The sequence below is a fragment of the Miscanthus floridulus genome, chromosome 10, assembly GCF_019320115.1.
Source record: "Miscanthus floridulus cultivar M001 chromosome 10, ASM1932011v1, whole genome shotgun sequence".
In the NCBI taxonomy this organism is placed as follows: Eukaryota; Viridiplantae; Streptophyta; class Magnoliopsida; order Poales; family Poaceae; genus Miscanthus; species Miscanthus floridulus.
Genome location: NC_089589.1, coordinates 30,347,397 through 30,366,504, shown reverse-complemented (window position 1 = coordinate 30,366,504; position 19,108 = coordinate 30,347,397). Strand labels below are relative to the sequence as shown.

Sequence of the window (19,108 nt, the reverse complement as noted above, 5' to 3'; positions counted from 1 at the left end):
ACCCCTTCCTCTCCCTTCCCTTCGAAGACACCGTCTTCAGACGACGCCGGGGCGCTCATGTGTCCTCCAGACGCCCACCACAGCTACCAAGCCTCCTCCAGACACAGTCAAAACTTGCTACCTCATCCGTGCTAGTTCGTTGCCGTCTCGATATGGAGTGCGAGAACGGACACGTCGCCGCCGCCAGGGGCAATGGTGTCTGCCTGGCCACGCCGCGGGCGGCCGACGCCCTCAACTGGGTGAAGGCGGCCGATGACCTGACCGGGAGCCACCTGGAAGCCGTGAAACTGATGGTGGAGGAGTACAGGAGGCCGCTGGTGAAGATCGAGGGCGCCAGCCTGACCGTCGCCCAGGTTGCCGCCGTGGCCGCCGTCGGCGAGGCCAGGGTGGAGCTCGACGAGTCCTCGCGCGGCCACGTCAAGGCCAGCAGCGATTGGGTCATGAACAGCATGATGAACGACACCGACAGCTATGGCGTCACCACCGGCTTCGGCGCCACCTCCCACCGGAGAACCAAGGAGGGCGGCGCTCTCCAGAGGGAGCTCATCCGGTAAGCAATCAGACAAGGATTTTTTTAGTTTTTATTTACACTCCCTCCCAACGGTAAATTGTTTGCTGTAATGTAATCATTAATAAGACAGGCTTGCTTACCTGTGTCGCACGTTTTTGTGTGTTTTGTTACTATATACAGATTCCTTAATGCCGGAGCGTTCGGGACCAGCGACAACGGCCACGTGCTGCCGGCGGCGGCCACGCGCGCCGCGATGCTCGTCCGCATCAACACCCTGCTGCAGGGCTACTCCGGGATCCGCTTTGAGATCCTGGATACGATCGTCGCGCTGCTCAACGCCAACGTGACGCCGTGCCTGCCGCTTTGGGGCACCATCACCGCATCGGGTGACCTGGTCCCGCTCTCCAACATCGCGGGACTCGTCACCGGCCGGCCCAACTCCACGGCGGTGGCGCCCGACGGCAGGAAGGTGGACGCCGCGGAGGCGTTCAAGATCGCCGGCATCCAGCACGGCTTCTTCGAGCTGCAGCCCAAGGAAGGGCTCGCGTCGATGGTGCTGTTCGAGGCGAACGTCCTCGCCGTCCTCGCCGAGGTCATGTCTGCCGTGTTCTGCGAGGTGATGAACGGCAAGCCCGAGTACACCGACCACCTGACCCACAAGCTGAAGCACCACCCGGGGCAGATCGAGTCCGCGGCCATCATGGAGCACATCCTGGATGGCAGCTCCTACATGATGCTCGCCAAGAAGCTCGGCGAGTTGGACCCGCTGATGAAGCCGAAGCAGGGCAGGTACGAGCTCCGCACGTCGCCGCAGTGGCTGGGCCCTCAGATCGAGGTCATCTGCGCCGCCACCAAGTCCATCGAGCGCGAGATCAACTCCGTCAACGACAACCCGCTCATCGACGTCTCCCGTGGCAAGGTACTCCACGGCGGCAACTTCCAGGGCACGCCCATCGGCGTGTCCATGGACAACACCAGGCTTACCATCGCGGCGATCGGAAAGCTCATGTTCGCGCAGTTCTCGGAGCTGGTGAACGACTTCTACAACAACGGCATGCCGTCCAACCTGTCCGGACGGCGAAACCCGAGCCTGGACTACGGCTTCAAGGGCGCCGAGATCGCCATCGCGTCCTACTGCTCTGAGCTCCAGTTCCTGGCCAACCCTGTGACCAACCACGTCCAGAGCGCGGAGCAGCACAATCAAGATGTCAACTCCCTCGGCCTCATCTCGTCCAGGAAGACCGCCGAGGCCGTCGACGTACTGAAGCTCGTGTCGTCGACGTTCCTGATCACGCTGTGCCAGGTCGTGGACCTGCGCCACCTGGAGCAGAACCTGAAGAGCGCCGTGAAGAGCTGCGGGATGACGGTGGCCAAGAAGACCCTGAGCACCAGCGCCACGGGGGGCCTCCACAGCGCTCGTTTCTGCGAGAAGGACTTTCTCACGGCGATCGACCCAGCGCCCCGGCGTCGTCTGAAGACGATGTCTTCGAAGGGAAGGGAGAGGAAGGGGTGAAGAGTGAGGGAATGGAAAGCATAGGGGGCTATCGGCAAAAAAACGAATAGCAAAGGGTCCTCATGTGCTGCTCACATGACCTATGGTGCTGTCATGCATTGCCGCGTAGGATCTAATCCCTAAACGGACAGATTTGGACCTAAATGGCACAACTTAAAAGTTGTACCCAAACCTGCACTTTCAGAGTTACTGGACCTAAATAACACAGCACAAAAAGTTGATGGATCTACCGTGCATTTATCTCTATATATATATAGCTTTCATGGTGACAGGTACGTGTGACTAGGAAGTGTGTCAAGCGTAATATCACTGGACGGTCACATGAGACCTTAGATTCATTCATGGATGCTGCGCGTACGCCCAAGTCCGTCGCCGTCGCCACACCGTACCGCGCATGGCAGCCAAGTTACTGCACGGTCAATAAGTTAGTCTGCTAAGCTTAGGTAGAGAAAAATGACGTACCGAAGAAAAGTACGCCGGTAGCCACGCGTGGCCGTGTGCATCGCATGGCGGCATGGCATTGTTCAGACACACGGCCATGCGTGCACAACAACTACAAGCACTGTTCGCCGGTAGCCATGCGTCCCTGAGTGATAGATGTTATTCCTGAAGCTACATGTATGCAGGTCGATCGGATAGGAAGTGGTTGTGACGATCAAAATTGTCCAGCACGGATGATGATTTGGGAAAACTGGCCTAGTAATTTAAGGCCGGTTTGGATAACTTTATCAAATTTCAAAAGAATTTCGTTATTACATTTCTCTTGTCGAGATGATTTAGATATGTAAATAAAACACTTAATTTAGAGTCTGAATGAGAGAGCCACAGCTTCAGAAGTATCGATCCAAGCCTCCAAAACCGACCATAACCCGAGTTAGGAGTTGTGCATGGAATTTATTTGAGTTTCGACTCCTATAAGGACAAGCCACGTTAGATTGAGAAGAATCACTATAACAAATTGGATTTTTGGAGATAGCCTCATTTATTTGCAAAAGGAGGTCCAAAATTATCCAAGTCTCCTAAAATACCTAGTGAACTTCAAAGGTAGCGATTGTTCTATTTTGGGAGATAGTTCACCTCTGTAATTTTATTTTTACAGAGACCATCTTGTTGAGGAAGGGGAACAGCCCACTTCTGCAAATCAAAAATCCCCATTTTAGAAAAAATAATAATAATATAGTAGTGAATATTACTTTTTAACATATTTTCTTCTTTGGCCTATTTTCAACCCCTACTTATAGTTCACACTCTGACCCGATGGCCAGAGATGGCATTCTAGACTTATCGGGAAACCTAGGGTGGCAACCCGCTGATGTTGACACCATAACGAGGTCACTCCCAGGTGAGAGTTCTGATAGTTTCTTTGCAAGTTTGCTAAAAAAACTAGCCATCACTTAAACGCAATAGGGGTATCCTTTTCTAATTTGCTCGTAAACCTTATAACTGCTCTTCACCAAGTAAGTATGATAATTACCAATCTATAGCAAAACCCCTAGGAAACCGGCCTGACCAGTTCATGCAGATTCATGCCAAAATGTTCCTTTTGCAATCCATGTGTTCTAACACTTAGGTTTTGAGGCTAGATTCGCGTCAACACACTCTTTGGCAACTTTACTGTGTAACGATTGTTTCGGCTACACCTTGCAGCCAATTTTTCTTCCCTAGCCAATTGCTTAATTCTTTTATCATATTGTATATGTCATTACCATTGCATCAGACCAAAGTATCGGTTACATCTGTTCTTGGTCACTTGTGTTATTGCTTAATGTCGTGCTGCGTATTACTACTACTATTGTGAAGATCAGCATGGATCAATCAAGAGTTTGATTTGACCATAGAAGAGTACCGAGGTGCTGCACTGTAATATTACTATAACAAGCCTATGGTACAACCCCCTTTAATCCCGGTTTTGGGAACCAGGACTATGCAATCGAGACTAAAGGTCTTGATTTTTAGTCCCGGTTCCTCCATCCGGGACTAGAGGTGTTTTATTGGGTAAAAAAAAGTTGCAGATGTGGAGATTCGAACATATGACCTCCCACTTCAGCTCTTGCATGCGTTACCATCTCACCTACCGCCACACATCAAACTTAGATAAGATACGCTTTCCTTTTAAATTCAGTTTGGAGACACCTTTACTCCAGGTTTGAGACACAAACCGGGACTAAAGGTACCTTTAGTCCAGGTTCGTGTCTCAAACCGGGACTAAAAGTCACACTTTTAGTTCAGGTTCATGTCTCAAACCGGGACTAAAGATTCTCGCACTGACATGCCTCGGACACATCTCGGTAACCGTTACAACCGGGACTAAAGGGTAGAATTAGTCCCAGTTTGTATTACAAACCGAGACTAAAGGTACAGTCCTCCCTTTAGTCACGGTTGCAATTTTTAAACCGGGAATAAATACTTTTTGGCCATGGATGAAATGTCGTTTCTCTACTAGTGTACCCGTTTTCTTACCTTTGGGAGATGGCCAGTCGGACCGCCTTGGGGCCGGTTGGACCACCAGGTTTGCATCTCGTGGGAAGAAGAGGGATAACGACTAGTTTTTGGTACTCTCTATATATAGAGGAGTGGTCGGCTGTGGAGCTTCTCTTGGCCACTTGGAAAAGTTGTATAGTTGGTGAGAGCTCTATTTCTACTCGTCTGCAAGAGGTCAACATTTGGACAGTGGAGAGATCGATTGAGTGGCATTAGGTAGTTGATTTGCAAGCGGGTTTGCTTGTCACTCTTGGAGCTTGCTGACTCCTAGACGACTTAGAGTTTGTGGCTCTATGGAAGCACCGTGTGGTGATTGTGCAGTTGCTTCGAAAATTGGTTTTGAAAGTGCATCCAAGTCCCCTAGTGGGTTTTGGTGGTTAGATGACAAAACAATTAAAGAACTAATTAGTTTGGTGAGTGCTTCAATTGGTTCCATTGCAAATGAGCATATCCAACTCAAGTCATGTACTACATGAAGAAGAAGCAAGCATGATTGATAAGGCAAAGAGAGAAAGAGAAGAATATAGTTTGATCTCAATAGTGTCTTTGCTTTGCATGGACAAGAAGAGATTGATAAGTTAATTGGTATTGATCAAGTATCGAAGAATGAGTCAAGAATGCATGAGTGAAGAAATTTCAAGATATATAATGGATATAAGATGATCTCAATATTGCTTTGATTGTATGGACAAAGACTTAGAAAATCACTATGCATTAGTACAGATCAAGTTGGAAGAAGGCAACTATCAATAGAGAAATGCTATTTATATGCAAATCCAACTTTATTCCTTGCTAATGTCAAATGCATACTCCTTTGTTTTTTTATATATATGACTAAGTCATGCGGAGTACATTTGCCAAATGTATACGTCTCTCCTCTGCTAATGATTAACATATGTGGTTGCCTAATTCTACTGTCTTTGTTAATGGTTTTCATATTTGAAATCTTTTGTTCCCACCATTATGTTTGAATCTTGTTTTCGCGATTGTAAGCTTTTTAGAAACTAAATATGAGATACTTAGAACCACCAATGTTGGCCAACGGAATGCATATACAATATATAGATTACATGTCATCGTCATTGGAGCACGAACATTTTACAAACTAAACAAAGCTAATGACAAGATTTATGTGTCTCACCAACATTACAAAGCCATATGTAGTTCATGTGTCTAAAAAGGTCCATCTTATCTCTTCATCTATTTTTGCTTTTCTTTGGATCAAATAAGAATACATCAAGTTCAATAATTTGATGAGCCATAGGCTCAGTCTTGCAACGTGAGTACCGAACTCCCCAGATGGCATTTTCCCCTCTAATAATAAAGAGCAGATGGTGATGGAGCAATTGAGGTGTCCTTGGATCCCTGTCTTAATGAAAAGATGACCTGAAAACCTATAGAAACTAGGAAACTTGTAAATGAAAAAAGTTGTAAATTGAGTACGGTAGCTTTGGCGAACGGATACTGTCGTTTGACGTCGACATGCCTTCTTCCTTTCCAGTGAAACCTCCAAATCATGCGCAACCCCGTCGCAGGCCCCAGCCACTCCGTGATGCATACTTGCAAGACAAGGATGCACATGTATACACCCACGAACCCGTAACTGAGTGCCCTCGTGGTCGCCACGGAGAGCAGAGCCGCCTGGAAGGCCAGCATCATGCAAACGAGCGACACCCACAAGAGCTGCAGCGCCGCCGCGAAGCTCTTCCACGAACCGGCAGAGCGCGACGCCTTCCCATAGACGAGCAGGACCACCGCCACGATGGACGTTACCACGGCCCCGGTGTTCAAGAGCAGGAAGCTCTTGAAGATAGTCTCGTCCTTGAGGTTCGCCTTGCCGTCACCGCCGTACCCACCGGGTAAGTTGAACCCGGCGGCGAACGCGGCGGCGACGATGAGGCCGGCCACCACCGCGAGGCTGTCCGACGTGTTCTGTATCCCCTTCTGCACCTTGTCGCGGCCAACCCACTGCTCCAGTTGGTCCTGCCTCTGCGGCCGGAGCTGTGCCCCGTAAGCGACTAGCGCGACCACCAGGCTTACCATTTTGAAGAAACTGGTGGTTGATCCGGCGGCGAGATCAAACGCTGTGTGACCATCGTTGTTCGGAACATTGGCCCGCACCTTGCCGTTGCGTAGCAGATCCACCACGATGCCGGTCGATCCCGCTGCCACCGCGAGGTGGAGAGGTGTGTTCCCCTCCCTATCCTGCGCGTCCAGGAGGCCGCGCAGCATGGGATTCTTGGTGGCGAGCGACACCACCGAGGAGCCCTTCCCCCGGGCCGCGGCGTGGACGAAGGTCCCGCCATTGCCGTCACGGAGCTCGGCGGCGTCGGGGCAGCTCCCTAGCAAGTTCGTCACGACGCGGTGGTGTCCCATCCGCGCCGCGACGTGGAGAGCCGACAGGCCGCTCGAGTCCTTCTTGTACACCGTTCCCGGCGGCCCGGCGCGCAGGATTGCACGCACGATGCTGCGATCGCCGTCCGACGACGCGAAATGGAGCGGGCTGCTGCCGCTGCTGTCGACTTGGTCGGCCAGAGCTGGCCTCCATTCCAGTAGCAGGTGAACCATTTCTGCAGGCAACGCAAATGATCAACACATTAGTTCACTGCATTATTTTTTTCTTCCAGTAATACCATTAAGAATCCAACAAGCAACTAACCTGAGCTCTGGAAAACGGCAGCGTGCAGAGCATTCTGTGCGCTTGGCCCCATCGATGACGCGTCCTTGCACTTGGTAATAATCGCTCTGACTGCTGACACCGAGCCGCTAATTACAGCCAAGTACAACGGCGACACGCCGGCGTTGTTCAGCTCGGCCGCCGGTTGTGCCGCCGCCGAGACTAGCACCTCCACCGCCGCGCCGTGCCCGTGCCTCGCCGCCAGGTGCAGGGCCGTGTCGCCTGCCTCGTTCTTGCATCCCAGAATGTTCTCGCCCCGGTCCCTGGCCAGCTCGACGAGGACCGCGACTGCCCTGGCGTGCCCAGCCCTCGCCGCGCAATGCATCGGCGTGTCCAGCGCCGAGTTCTGGCGAGAGAGGAGGCCCTGGTCCTTGAACCTGCGGTAGAGCTCCCGGATCAGCTCATGGTGCCCTTGCTCCGCAGCCACGTGTAGAGCTGTGTTCCTCTCCGCAGTCAACTCAAGTATGTCGCACTGACCGTGCATAACAACGCCTGAAACGGGTATTCAGGAAATTAGTACAATAACCGAATTCGTGTGTCAAATGACGAGTTCAATTGGAGCCAAATTCATCGGATAGGTTAGGGACCGGGGTTTTCGAGAGAGGAGCCCTCAAGTCCCTACTTTTTGATTTGAGGGCCTCCTACTTTGAGGGCATGATTTTTTTTATTTGTTATAGAAGGAGCTCTCAAATCTATTCTAATAGACACTGGCACATTTGCTCAGTCATTCTCTATTCTTCCCTCCTAAGCTACACCAGTGTGTGTGTGTGTGTGTGTGTGGGGGGGGGGGGGGGGGGGGGGGGAGAATAATGAGGGGGATGGATCCGACAATGTCTCTATACATAGAAAGGGAGTCGCTAGGGAGTAGGCTGGAGAGAGGCACGCCATTAGCGGAACCGAAGGGGAGGACGACAACAGGAGAGTGGGAGGAGGAGTCACTGGGGTAGGCCACACAGAGCGTTGGGTGGGTGGGAGGGACGTAAGAAACAGTGCACCCGGCAAGAGGAGTGTCAGGAAGTGTAGCGAGTGCTCGAGCGAGCTTAGTTTCAGATAGGTCGGGGAGATAAATGACTGAAACTGAAAAATATGGGCCTCATCTAGATTCCCAAAAATGAGGTCCGATCCCGTGGGGAGAATTTAAGAGCCTTTTTATTTTTATGGGGTCTAAGTAGGAGCCCTGCTCAACTTGTGTTTTTGACCTGACCTTTCAAAATATGGTTTAGGAGCCTGTTTGAGGAGCTGCTAGAGTTACTCTTATTTGCTATTTCACTACCAACTCATCAAACAACTATCGCAGAAGCTTGACGGTGCCTTAGTATTCAGCTCTTTCTTCCCTGTCTCATCTTTCACCCTTATTTGCTCCTAAGCCACCTACCGCACAACTACGTGCTTTTTATTTTTGTGAGAATTATACAATTCTTTCCTTTAGTGCGTTATAGCTAGATGATGATTATCATGGTAGCTCCAAAATGAGTCTCCAAAAGTAATATTAAGATTAATAATAACAGTCATTTTGCCTTGGTGCTTTTATTTTTTTTGGAAAACTTAAAATAAATAAAAAGGTAAGATATAGAAAGATTTGAAATTTGCACATTAGGTTGGTGCTATTTATTCGTTCTCACCTAAAATTATAGATTTCTTTTATTTTAAAGAAAGGTGGTGTGTCCCGTATTTTTGTGGTAGTTGTGTCGCCGTGAAATCAGTTGTTGTAAGTACAAGTGTTCCGATAGAAGGCATCATGACGGGGACATGCTTGGAAGTCTCTTTGACGTTGCTTTCCCATAAGAAGCCATCTACATTTGATTTGAATATTGACCGTTCAAACAGTCAACAAAGTCGCCACACGGGTATAGTTGACCAAAAGGCCCGCGGGCTGATGGTCCGGCCATGGCACAGGATTCTGGCTCGGCCGAGGTATGGCACGGTCTGGGTTAGTATTTCTTGCCTACTAGTCTATGCCGTGTTCGTTTGGCTTATAAGCCATACTTTTTCAGCCAACGAACAAAATTTTTCTCTTATAACAAATCAGTCAATAGTATTTTCAGCCATGGCTTATCAGCCAAGCGAACAGGGGCAACTAGCGTGATAGAGTCGACGTGTGGACACATGTCACGAGACGACGATGGTTGATTTAGAGCCGCTGCACATCCCCAACGATGAGCGATCTCCTCATCGAGATCTTCTCGCATGTTCGGACACCAAAACCATCGCATCCGTCCGTGCCACTGACCACGAGTCTGACCGTGAGGATCTATTGTATTGCTCGTCATCGGTGACGCCGGGTACTCCTTCCAGCTTCTCATCGCCGACCGAAACTTGGTGACGAGGATCTTCCTCACGGAGCACGGCGAGTGGGACGACGTCATCCACAACCACCCCATACCGGTCAACTTCCTCCCCGTCCTAAACCGTCTCTCCCCACCTCTTGTCATTGGAAGCCACCACCATCAATTAGCTTAGCTGTGCAAGGAACGGGGTATCATCGTCCTGGATGTCTGCACGGCGAGGGCCACGTGCACATGGTCATCGAGTTGCCACCCCAACCCAAGGCTTCAGGCAGGTGAGGTCGCCGATGCTCCAAAGACATGGACAAGGGGCCCCTAGATTCCTGGATCGGTGAATGGAAGGCTGAGCCTGCTCTTGTCACTGAGCCATGTGTCGTAGATATGTAGTCGCTGTCGGCGTCATCGTCAGAGGCGACGAGGTGGACTGGACAGGTACTGATGATCCACAGGCAGGCCATCACCCGGCAGTGTCCGGGCTGCGCGCGCCGTTCGGTGAGCGGAGAGGCACCGTGGTGCGGCAAATAGAGGGAGTGGAGCTTGCTAGATCGACCTATGATCGAGACAGGCATGCGTCCTCAGCGGATGAACTAACGAAAATCGGCGAGCCCGGCCGCTACTTGCTGTTTGTTTGCAGTTGTGCTTTGACCAATCAAATTATGAACTGAAATCTTAAACAGATTGCCATCGGTCCGGTCTAAATGAATTTGTCTCTTGTAACACCCTAAAATTTGAATTTTTAGAAATAGGGCTAAAAAGATTTAAGTTGGAATTTTTGTACACATGAAATATAGGAAAATAAAATTTTTCATTTAATTAAAATTCATCATAAGGTAGCAACATGTTTGAGCATACATGCCCTTGCATTTGATTTATTGTAATGAGTGGTTGAATCCAAAATTCAAAATGAATTTAAAAAGCTTTTGAAAAATATATTAAAAATGGCTTTGAAATAAAAGAGAATTGGGAAATGAAAGAATTTAAAAAGTTATAAACTTTATTTTTGAAAGCCTACTAAAATTTTCCATTTTTTATTTGAATTGAAAAGAATATTTGAATTAATATTTAACTTGATTTGGTTCAAAGAAATTTAAACCATATTTGAATTGGAATTTGAAATAAGAAAAGAAATAGAAAAGAAAAAAAAGAAACCCTCTCTCCTCCCCTCTCTCCCTTTCGGCCTGCATGGCCCAACTTGCCTCTTCCCTCAGTTGGCCTGCTCCTGTTTTTTTATATTTTTCTCCCCCGCAGCCCGGCTCTCTCTTTTCCCTACTTCACAACGTCGCTGAGGCCCAGCAGAGGCCCGCTCTTTTCTCTCTCGCGCCTCGGCCCAGTTCGGCAGCCCATCCGCTCAGCCGAAGGCAGCAGCCCGCACCGGCGCGCTTCTCTCTCCCTTTGTCTCTCTGACCGCCCGTCCCCGCGTCCTCCTTTTGTTGATAGGTGGGTCCGCCCCGTCAGGACCGTCTCCCACCTTGAGCCGTCCCCGCAATGGACTCTGCGCCGCCCTCCGAGTCCGCGCTGCCCCGTCCTCCGCCGTTGCCTTGTGCCCTACGAAGGCCAACCCTTAAATAGCGATCCTCCACGTTCCTTTTCGTCCCCGCTGAGGCCTAGGACCACCAGCTGCACCCTAGCGCCCCCCGACCCCGCCGAGAAGAAGCCATCACCGCCGGGTCACTCCGTCGTCCCTCCGTCACGGTAAGAAGATCCCCAAGCTTCGTGAGTACTCCTTGAGCACGCTGAGACCCTTTTCTTCCCTTTTTTCCCTCTGAGCTGTCTTGCGCCACGTAGCAGTTGCTTCAACGCCACCATAGATCGCCACCAGCTTGCTCCACTCGCCAATAGCTGTTGTAAGTGGCCGAATTGAGTTTGGTGCCTCCCAATCTTGCTCCCTGTGCCAAAATCCGAGCCTAATTGAGCCCGTAGGCGTTATCCCCTTTTACTCCGACGAGCAATTGCAACGCTGGCGAGAAATCCCGCCGTCGGCCACTGTTCCGGCAATTGCTTCCCCAATTCCCCTCTCGGTACTAATCCAGACCGTTCGATCCAGATCTAACGGCCGATATGGCTTGATACCCCTTCGCCGGTCAACATTGCAAAAGAGCCCCTGCGTTTTCTATTATCGAACCCGCGGTCCAAAGCGTAATCACAGAATCCGTTTTCTTCTTTGGAGAGCGTAGTTTGATCAGTTTAGATCCAAAATACGTTTTCACTTATTTACAGTTTTGCCACTATTTTCTTCAGGCAATAACTTCTCCGTTTTAACTTCGATTTGATCCGTTCAACTTGCGTTAGGTTCGTAATTTCATGATCTACATGTTCATACCACTGTTAAATATGTTTTCAAACTTTTAAAATTTGAGGGTAGATTTAATCTATTATTTTAATAAAGGAAATCTTGTTTATTTCATATCTTCTGCGTTTTAGATCCGTTTTGACCCATTCAAGTTGCGTTAAATTCATAGCGACGAGATCTATGCGTTAGTAACAGTGGTTATCATGTCACTAATACTAGAATTGCATGGTTTAACTTCTAATTTGGATAGTAATTATGCAACTGGATTTTATAAATAAGATATGATTTGTTTTTATAATTCAAATCTAAATTTAACTTAATTCAATTTATATAAGCTTTTATATAGTTAAAATAAATGAAGCCTATAGTTTTATTTTCCACGTATAAAGTAAATCCATCGGTAGATGTATCTTTTTCACCGTAGCTCCGATTAGAGTGCTTCTTGCGACTGTGTGTTCGTAGCGATGCGTGGAATCGTGTTTCAAAGTCTTTCACTTATTTTTCTATGATTGATGTACTGTTCTGATTTAGTTCTATTGTTTGCTTCGTGTATGATTGTATGGATGCTTGTGTGGTGCTTTATAATTTTGTCCAGCCGGTGAGATATACGTGGTAATCAAGAAGAAGAAGAACGTTGAAGATTAAAGCGTACCGAAGGATCTGTGTTTAAGGCAAGTATAGCATGGGATCTTTCTTGTTATCCTATACACCTTTAATCACTTAATTCATATTGCATGTGTCTACCTTGACTGTCACTAAGGATTTTCTAGCACTTTGTTACCCTGTACCTTGATACCTTTGGGTTATTGCATTGGGTAGTATGATGCTAGTACTCAACTACAACCATGATCTTGTCACTTGACTAATGTAATATGCAATAAACATTAAAAGATGCTTTTTAGCAACATGGAACAAGGGGGCTAGAGCATTGAGCTATTTTTATGGTGCTCTAGATTTCTCTCCCTAAGGACTTATCTGTAAGTGATCATCTAGGACTTACAGTACAGCTGTAGGGCTATATGGCTCTGGCTTTAGCTCAGTATGAGGACCTTTTCTAGCTTGTTAGTGGTTACCTTTATTGGCGTAAGAATGGCTTAACGAATCGGATATAGTACGGCCTCTGTCCCCTTGAGTATAGGCTGCGCGTCATTGTGCCATCGGGAAGGGGGGCTCTATATCTATTTGTCGAGTGAATCTAATGGCCCTAACTTATTAGACGAACCTTTGAAAGGCTTCATAGTGAACCCTGCCGACCTTCCTTGGTAGTGGGTCAAGAGGATCGCAACCTCGGGCGAAAGGGTAAATCACGACTCACAGTGAAAGTGTACAACCTATGCAGAGTGTAAAACTGATATATCAGTCGTGCTCACGGTCACGAGCGGCCTTGGAACATTTGCGGAATAGACGATGAACACTAATGATATGGATGATGAAGATGCACATTAACGATTACTGTTTATGCTATTCATTATTCATGTTTACCTGATCATGTGTTTATGAGCTTGTGATAAACTTGTTGCTACTCAATTGCTAAAATTGTGGCAATTAAAAGCTAATCGCAGTTAAACCAGTGTCAACCTTTTGAGCCTCATGAACCCCATGTTATATTTGTTGAGTACGACATGTACTTACGCTTGCTTTATATTTTTCAAATATTTGGATAAAAATCCCGGATGGGTACCGGATTGCTAGAGTTTGGAGGAATTAGGCTTGTGGTCAACCAGTCAGTTGTCCCTATAGATTTGGAGTCTTCGCCTGAAGATCAGAGTTGTCTTTCCGCTGTCTATACTTTGAGGTTATAATCTTTATACTAATACGCTATGTAATAAGCATTGTCTTATGATATTACCCTTATTTGTAGCTATATGTGAGATTTGACATCCTGGACTCACATATGGTGTGTATCTGGTTTTGTTCTTAAAACCGGGTGCTACATCTCTAAACTATACATAGTGCAAACCCTAATAAGGGTTACCATATGAAAAATCAAGAGATGCCTCTCGTTGACAGACCATTGATTATGGATCCACAAAGAAAGTCATGGAACTCAATATTTAACTATATCAAAGCATAAGTAGTATGAAAATATCTCTGTGCTTTGTAACATAAAAATATATCAACATTATATTTTAAATTTGATACAAACTTAGGGGCATTATCATATTATTTGCTAACATTAGCTTGTATTATGGATGATATGATAATCTTAAAATAAATTATAGCATTTAAATTTTATATAAATGGTAAAACATAAATATAGATATGTACCGTTCCTTTTGTTTTCATGAATATTTTATAATTTTTCTCTCTCGTTGCAACGCACGGGCATATTTGCTAGTATATCTAAAAAAGCCAAAAATATCTTATAATTTGCAATGATGAGAGTAATATTTAGCTGCTAAAAATTAGTAAGATTTTGTTTGAATTCTCTCAGCTAATATGTCAGGCTAGTGCGACTCCAATGTAAACGGATGTGTGAGCACTAGTGGCTTCAGAACACCCAAATCTTAATTTGTTACCTTTCCTTCTATGCCAACCTACCATTCATTAATGTATTATTCCCTTTGTTATGAAATATTAGGGATTCAACGTTCAAAATTTGTACCAAATATAGGTCTCAATCATCCTCCCCTCTATCCTTTGTCTTTTTACCAAAAAAAAAAATTGAGTCTTTTAAACTTAACATCACCTAAAATAACCAGCTAGTTATTATTGGCCAGGACTCAAATTCAAATATTAATTCTTGGAGCCAAATGAAGAATTTGGAAGCAGAAAGAAAAGAAAAAAAAAAGGTTTAGGTCTGTTTCGTTAGTTACCTGTGGCTTGACAGTCTATCGCAGCGGCGTGTTGTTGCAGAAGCAGCGCCGTGACCTCGGCCATACTCCCTTTGTAGACGGCGAGATAGAGAGAAGGGCACATGTTGCCGACGACCATGCGCTCATGGTCACATTGCGGCGGCTGCTGCATCGGCGGCGGCGTTGCCATTGCAGGCGAGCCGGCAGGCGAAGCACCGGCGGCAAGCTGGATGGACTGCTGCTGAGGATCCATCCGGCCTGTGAAAGCGGTTGGCAGCTCGCTGCGCCAGGCGAGGTGGGAGGTATATATATGGTCTTTCTTGCGGAATGGTGTCAAATGCATGCAGACAAGTTGTGTGGCGCACGGACTGTCCGGCCGGCTAAAAGTCACATCAAGAAGCTACTACGCAACTAAGGAGTTGTCCACGACACTACGCATACACACATCAACAATTCAACAGTCAACAATGTGATGAACTGAAACACTTGCACGATATATCTCTTATATGTGTTGTTGATGTTGAGGCCAAGGAGTAAGATCGTTAGATAATTTTTTTTTGGAAAGCACATATATAGCTTTCATGGTGACAGGTACGTGTGACTAGGAAGCGTGTCAAGCGTAATATCACTGGACGGTCACATGAGACCTTAGATTCATTCATGGATGCTGCGTGTACGCCCAAGTCCGTCGCCGTCGCCACACCGTACTGCGCATGGCAGCCAAGTTACTGCATGGTCAATAAGTACTAGTCTGCTAAGCTTAGGTAGAGAAAAATGACGTACCGAAGAAAAGTACGCCGGTAGCCACGCGTGGCCGTGTGCATCGCATGGCGGCATGGCATTGTTCAGACACACGGCCATGCGTGCACCACAACTACAAGCACTGTTCGCCGGTAGCCATGCGTCCCTGAGTGATAGATGTTATTCCTGAAGCTACATGTATGCAGGTCGATCGGATAGGAAGTGGTTGTGACGATCAAAATTGTCCAGCACGGATGATGATTTGGGAAAACTGGCCTGGTAATTTAAGGCCGGTTTGGATAACTTTATCAAATTTCAAAAAAAATTCGTTATTACATTTCTCTTGTCGAGATTATTTAGATATGTAAATAAAACACTTAATTTAGAGTCTGAATGAGAGAGCCACAGCTTCGGAAGTATCGATCCAAGCCTCCAAAACTGACCATAACCCGAGTTAGGAGTTGTATGTTGGCATGGAATTTATTTGAGTTTCGACTCCTATAATTAAGGAGTTTCAACTCCTATAAGGACAAGCCACGTTAGATTGAGAAGAATCACTATAACAAAATGGATTTTTGGAGATAGCCTCATTTATTTGCAAAAGGAGGTCCAAAATTATTCAAGTCTCCTAAAATACCTAGTGAACTTCAAAGGTAGCGATTGTTCTATATTGAGAGATAGTTCACCTCTGTAATTTTATTTTTACAGAGACCATCTTGTTGAGGAAGGGGAACAACCCACTTCTGCAAATAAAAAAATCCCCATTTCAGAAAAATAATAATAATATAGTAGTGAATATTACTTTTTAACATATTTTCTTCTTTGGCCTATTTTCAACCCCTACTTATAGTGACCAATAGGAATCTCAATAGGAACCAATAAACAACCTTAAAAGAAAGTGAAGGAACATTGTGTGTGTCTATATATATATATATATATATATATATATATATATAGAGAGAGAGAGAGAGAGAGAGAGAGAGATAGAGAGAGAGAGAGAGGGAGAATATATTCAGTAGTCTGCTACAAATTAAGTTATTTTATAGCCACCTCCATATACGATAATTTTATATACTAATTTATGATAGTGTCAATACATATTTACGATAGTTAGGTTAGTATAACACATGGGGATATTTACCATAACATTATAGTAAATCAATTAGTAAGGAGTTACTATAATCTCGTAAATTAACATAGTAATTATCGTAACTCAAAGTGGCTACAAAATAAGTTATTCTGTAGCCAGCGACAGGGTAGTAGTTCTCTCTCTCTCTCTTTATCTCTATAGAGATAAATGCACTGTAGGTCCATTAACTTTTTGTGCTGTGTCATTCAGGTCCATTAACTCTGAAAGTGTAGATTTGGGTACATGAACTTTTAAGTTGTGCCATTTAGGTCCAAATCTGACCGTTTAGGGATTTGATCCTACGTGGAACGCATGACAGCACCATAGGCCATGTGAGCAGCACGTGAGGGCCCTTTGCCATTCGTTTTTTTGCCGATAGCCCCCTATGATTTCCATTCCCTCACTCTTCACCCCTTCCTCTCCCTTCCCTTCGAAGACACCGTCTTCAGACGACGCCGGGGCGCTCATGTGTCCTCCAGACGCCCACCACAGCTACCAAGCCTCCTCCAGACACAGTCAAAACTTGCTACCTCATCCGTGCTAGTTCGTTGCCGTCTCGATATGGAGTGCGAGAACGGACACGTCGCCGCCGCCAGGGGCAATGGTGTCTGCCTGGCCACGCCGCGGGCGGCCGACGCCCTCAACTGGGTGAAGGCGGCCGATGACCTGACCGGGAGCCACCTGGAAGCCGTGAAACTGATGGTGGAGGAGTACAGGAGGCCGCTGGTGAAGATCGAGGGCGCCAGCCTGACCGTCGCCCAGGTTGCCGCCGTGGCCGCCGTCGGCGAGGCCAGGGTGGAGCTCGACGAGTCCTCGCGCGGCCACGTCAAGGCCAGCAGCGATTGGGTCATGAACAGCATGATGAACGACACCGACAGCTATGGCGTCACCACCGGCTTCGGCGCCACCTCCCACCGGAGAACCAAGGAGGGCGGCGCTCTCCAGAGGGAGCTCATCCGGTAAGCAATCAGACAAGGATTTTTTTAGTTTTTATTTACACTCCCTCCCAACGGTAAATTGTTTGCTGTAATGTAATCATTAATAAGACAGGCTTGCTTACCTGTGTCGCACGTTTTTGTGTGTTTTGTTACTATATACAGATTCCTTAATGCCGGAGCGTTCGGGACCAGCGACAACGGCCACGTGCTGCCGGCGGCGGCCACGCGCGCCGCGATGCTCGTCCGCATCAACACCCTGCTGCAGGGCTACTCCGGGATCCGCTTCGAGATCCTGGATACGATCGTCGCGCTGCTCAACGCCAACGTGACGCCGTGCCTGCCGCTTTGGGGCACCATCACCGCATCGGGTGACCTGGTCCCGCTCTCAAACATCGCGGGACTCGTCACCGGCCGGCCCAACTCCACGGCGGTGGCGCCCGACGGCAGGAAGGTGGACGCCGCGGAGGCGTTCAAGATCGCCGGCATCCAGCACGGCTTCTTCGAGCTGCAGCCCAAGGAAGGGCTCGCGTCGATGGTGCTGTTCGAGGCGAACGTCCTCGCCGTCCTCGCCGAGGTCATGTCTGCCGTGTTCTGCGAGGTGATGAACGGCAAGCCCGAGTACACCGACCACCTGACCCACAAGCTGAAGCACCACCCGGGGCAGATCGAGTCCGCGGCCATCATGGAGCACATCCTGGATGGCAGCTCCTACATGATGCTCGCCAAGAAGCTCGGCGAGTTGGACCCGCTGATGAAGCCGAAGCAGGGCAGGTACGAGCTCCGCACGTCGCCGCAGTGGCTGGGCCCTCAGATCGAGGTCATCTGCGCCGCCACCAAGTCCATCGAGCGCGAGATCAACTCCGTCAACAACAACCCGCTCATCGACGTCTCCCGTGGCAAGGCACTCCACGGCGGCAACTTCCAGGGCACGCCCATCGGCGTGTCCATGGACAACACCAGGCTTACCATCGCGGCGATCGGAAAGCTCATGTTCGCGCAGTTCTCGGAGCTGGTGAATGACTTCTACAACAACGGCCTGCCGTCCAACCTGTCCGGAGGGCGCAACCCGAGCCTGGACTACGGCTTCAAGGGCGCCGAGATCGCCATCGCGTCCTACTGCTCTGAGCTCCAGTTCCTGGCCAACCCTGTGACCAACCACGTCCAGAGCGCGGAGCAGCACAATCAAGATGTCAACTCCCTCGGCCTCATCTCATCCAGGAAGACCGCCGAGGCCGTCGACGTACTGAAGCTCGTGTCGTCGACGTTCCTGATCACGCTGTGCCAGGTCATGGACCTGCGCCACCTGGAGCAGAACCTGAAGAGCGCCGTGAAGAGCTGCGGGATGACGGTGGCCAAGAAGACCCTGAGCACCAGCGCCACGGGGGGCCTCCACAGCGCTCGTTTCTGCGAGAAGGACTTTCTCACGGCGATCGACCCAGCGCCCCGGCGTCGTCTGAAGACGATGTCTTCGAAGGGAAGGGAGAGGAAGGGGTGAAGAGTGAGGGAATGGAAAGCATAGGGGGCTATCGGCAAAAAAACGAATAGCAAAGGGTCCTCACGTGCTGCTCACATGACCTATGGTGCTGTCATGCATTGCCGCGTAGGATCTAATCCCTAAACGGACAGATTTGGACCTAAATGGCACAACTTAAAAGTTCATGTACCCAAACCTGCACTTTCAGAGTTACTGGACCTAAATAACACAGCACAAAAAGTTGATGGACCTACCGTGCATTTATCTCTATATA

At 48.1% G+C, this 19,108-nt stretch overlaps 3 protein-coding genes across 3 annotated transcripts; 2 read left to right on the top strand and 1 right to left on the bottom strand.

Moving 5' to 3' along the window:
* Positions 1 to 152: 152 nt before the first annotated feature.
* LOC136488336 (phenylalanine ammonia-lyase-like) lies at positions 153 to 2,024 on the top strand. The gene is made up of 2 exons (XM_066485304.1): positions 153 to 550; positions 692 to 2,024. The coding sequence occupies exons 1-2, from the start codon at positions 153 to 155 to the stop codon at positions 2,022 to 2,024; spliced, it is 1,731 nt and encodes a 576-aa protein (XP_066341401.1).
* A 3,529-nt stretch (positions 2,025 to 5,553) lies between these two features.
* LOC136489932 (ankyrin repeat-containing protein NPR4-like) lies at positions 5,554 to 14,830 on the bottom strand. The gene is made up of 3 exons (XM_066486445.1): positions 14,574 to 14,830; positions 7,165 to 7,674; positions 5,554 to 7,075 (listed from the first exon to the last, which is right to left on the bottom strand). Exons 1-3 carry the CDS (start codon positions 14,803 to 14,805, stop codon positions 5,820 to 5,822), a joined length of 1,998 nt encoding a protein of 665 aa, XP_066342542.1. The 5' UTR covers positions 14,806 to 14,830; the 3' UTR covers positions 5,554 to 5,819.
* Positions 14,831 to 16,983: 2,153 nt separating this feature from the next.
* On the top strand, positions 16,984 to 18,855 carry LOC136488335 (phenylalanine ammonia-lyase-like). Its single transcript, XM_066485303.1, has 2 exons — positions 16,984 to 17,381; positions 17,523 to 18,855. The coding sequence occupies exons 1-2, from the start codon at positions 16,984 to 16,986 to the stop codon at positions 18,853 to 18,855; spliced, it is 1,731 nt and encodes a 576-aa protein (XP_066341400.1).
* Positions 18,856 to 19,108: the final 253 nt, after the last annotated feature.

What these genes read in the sequence shown, in the direction of transcription:
- LOC136488335 (XM_066485303.1), top strand. Translation starts at nt 16,984, where the DNA reads ATGGAGTGCGAGAACGGACACGTCGCCGCCGCCAGGGGCAATGGTGTC. An exon ending in CTCCAGAGGGAGCTCATCCG is followed by an intron (nt 17,382 to 17,522) that starts GTAAGCAATCAG and finishes TACTATATACAG; the next exon opens with ATTCCTTAATGCCGGAGCGT.
- LOC136488336 (XM_066485304.1), top strand. Translation starts at nt 153, where the DNA reads ATGGAGTGCGAGAACGGACACGTCGCCGCCGCCAGGGGCAATGGTGTC. An exon ending in CTCCAGAGGGAGCTCATCCG is followed by an intron (nt 551 to 691) that starts GTAAGCAATCAG and finishes TACTATATACAG; the next exon opens with ATTCCTTAATGCCGGAGCGT.
- LOC136489932 (XM_066486445.1), bottom strand. Translation starts at nt 14,805, where the DNA reads ATGGATCCTCAGCAGCAGTCCATCCAGCTTGCCGCCGGTGCTTCGCCT. An exon ending in GATAGACTGTCAAGCCACAG is followed by an intron (nt 7,675 to 14,573) that starts GTAACTAACGAA and finishes TACCCGTTTCAG; the next exon opens with GCGTTGTTATGCACGGTCAG. An exon ending in TGCCGTTTTCCAGAGCTCAG is followed by an intron (nt 7,076 to 7,164) that starts GTTAGTTGCTTG and finishes CGTTGCCTGCAG; the next exon opens with AAATGGTTCACCTGCTACTG.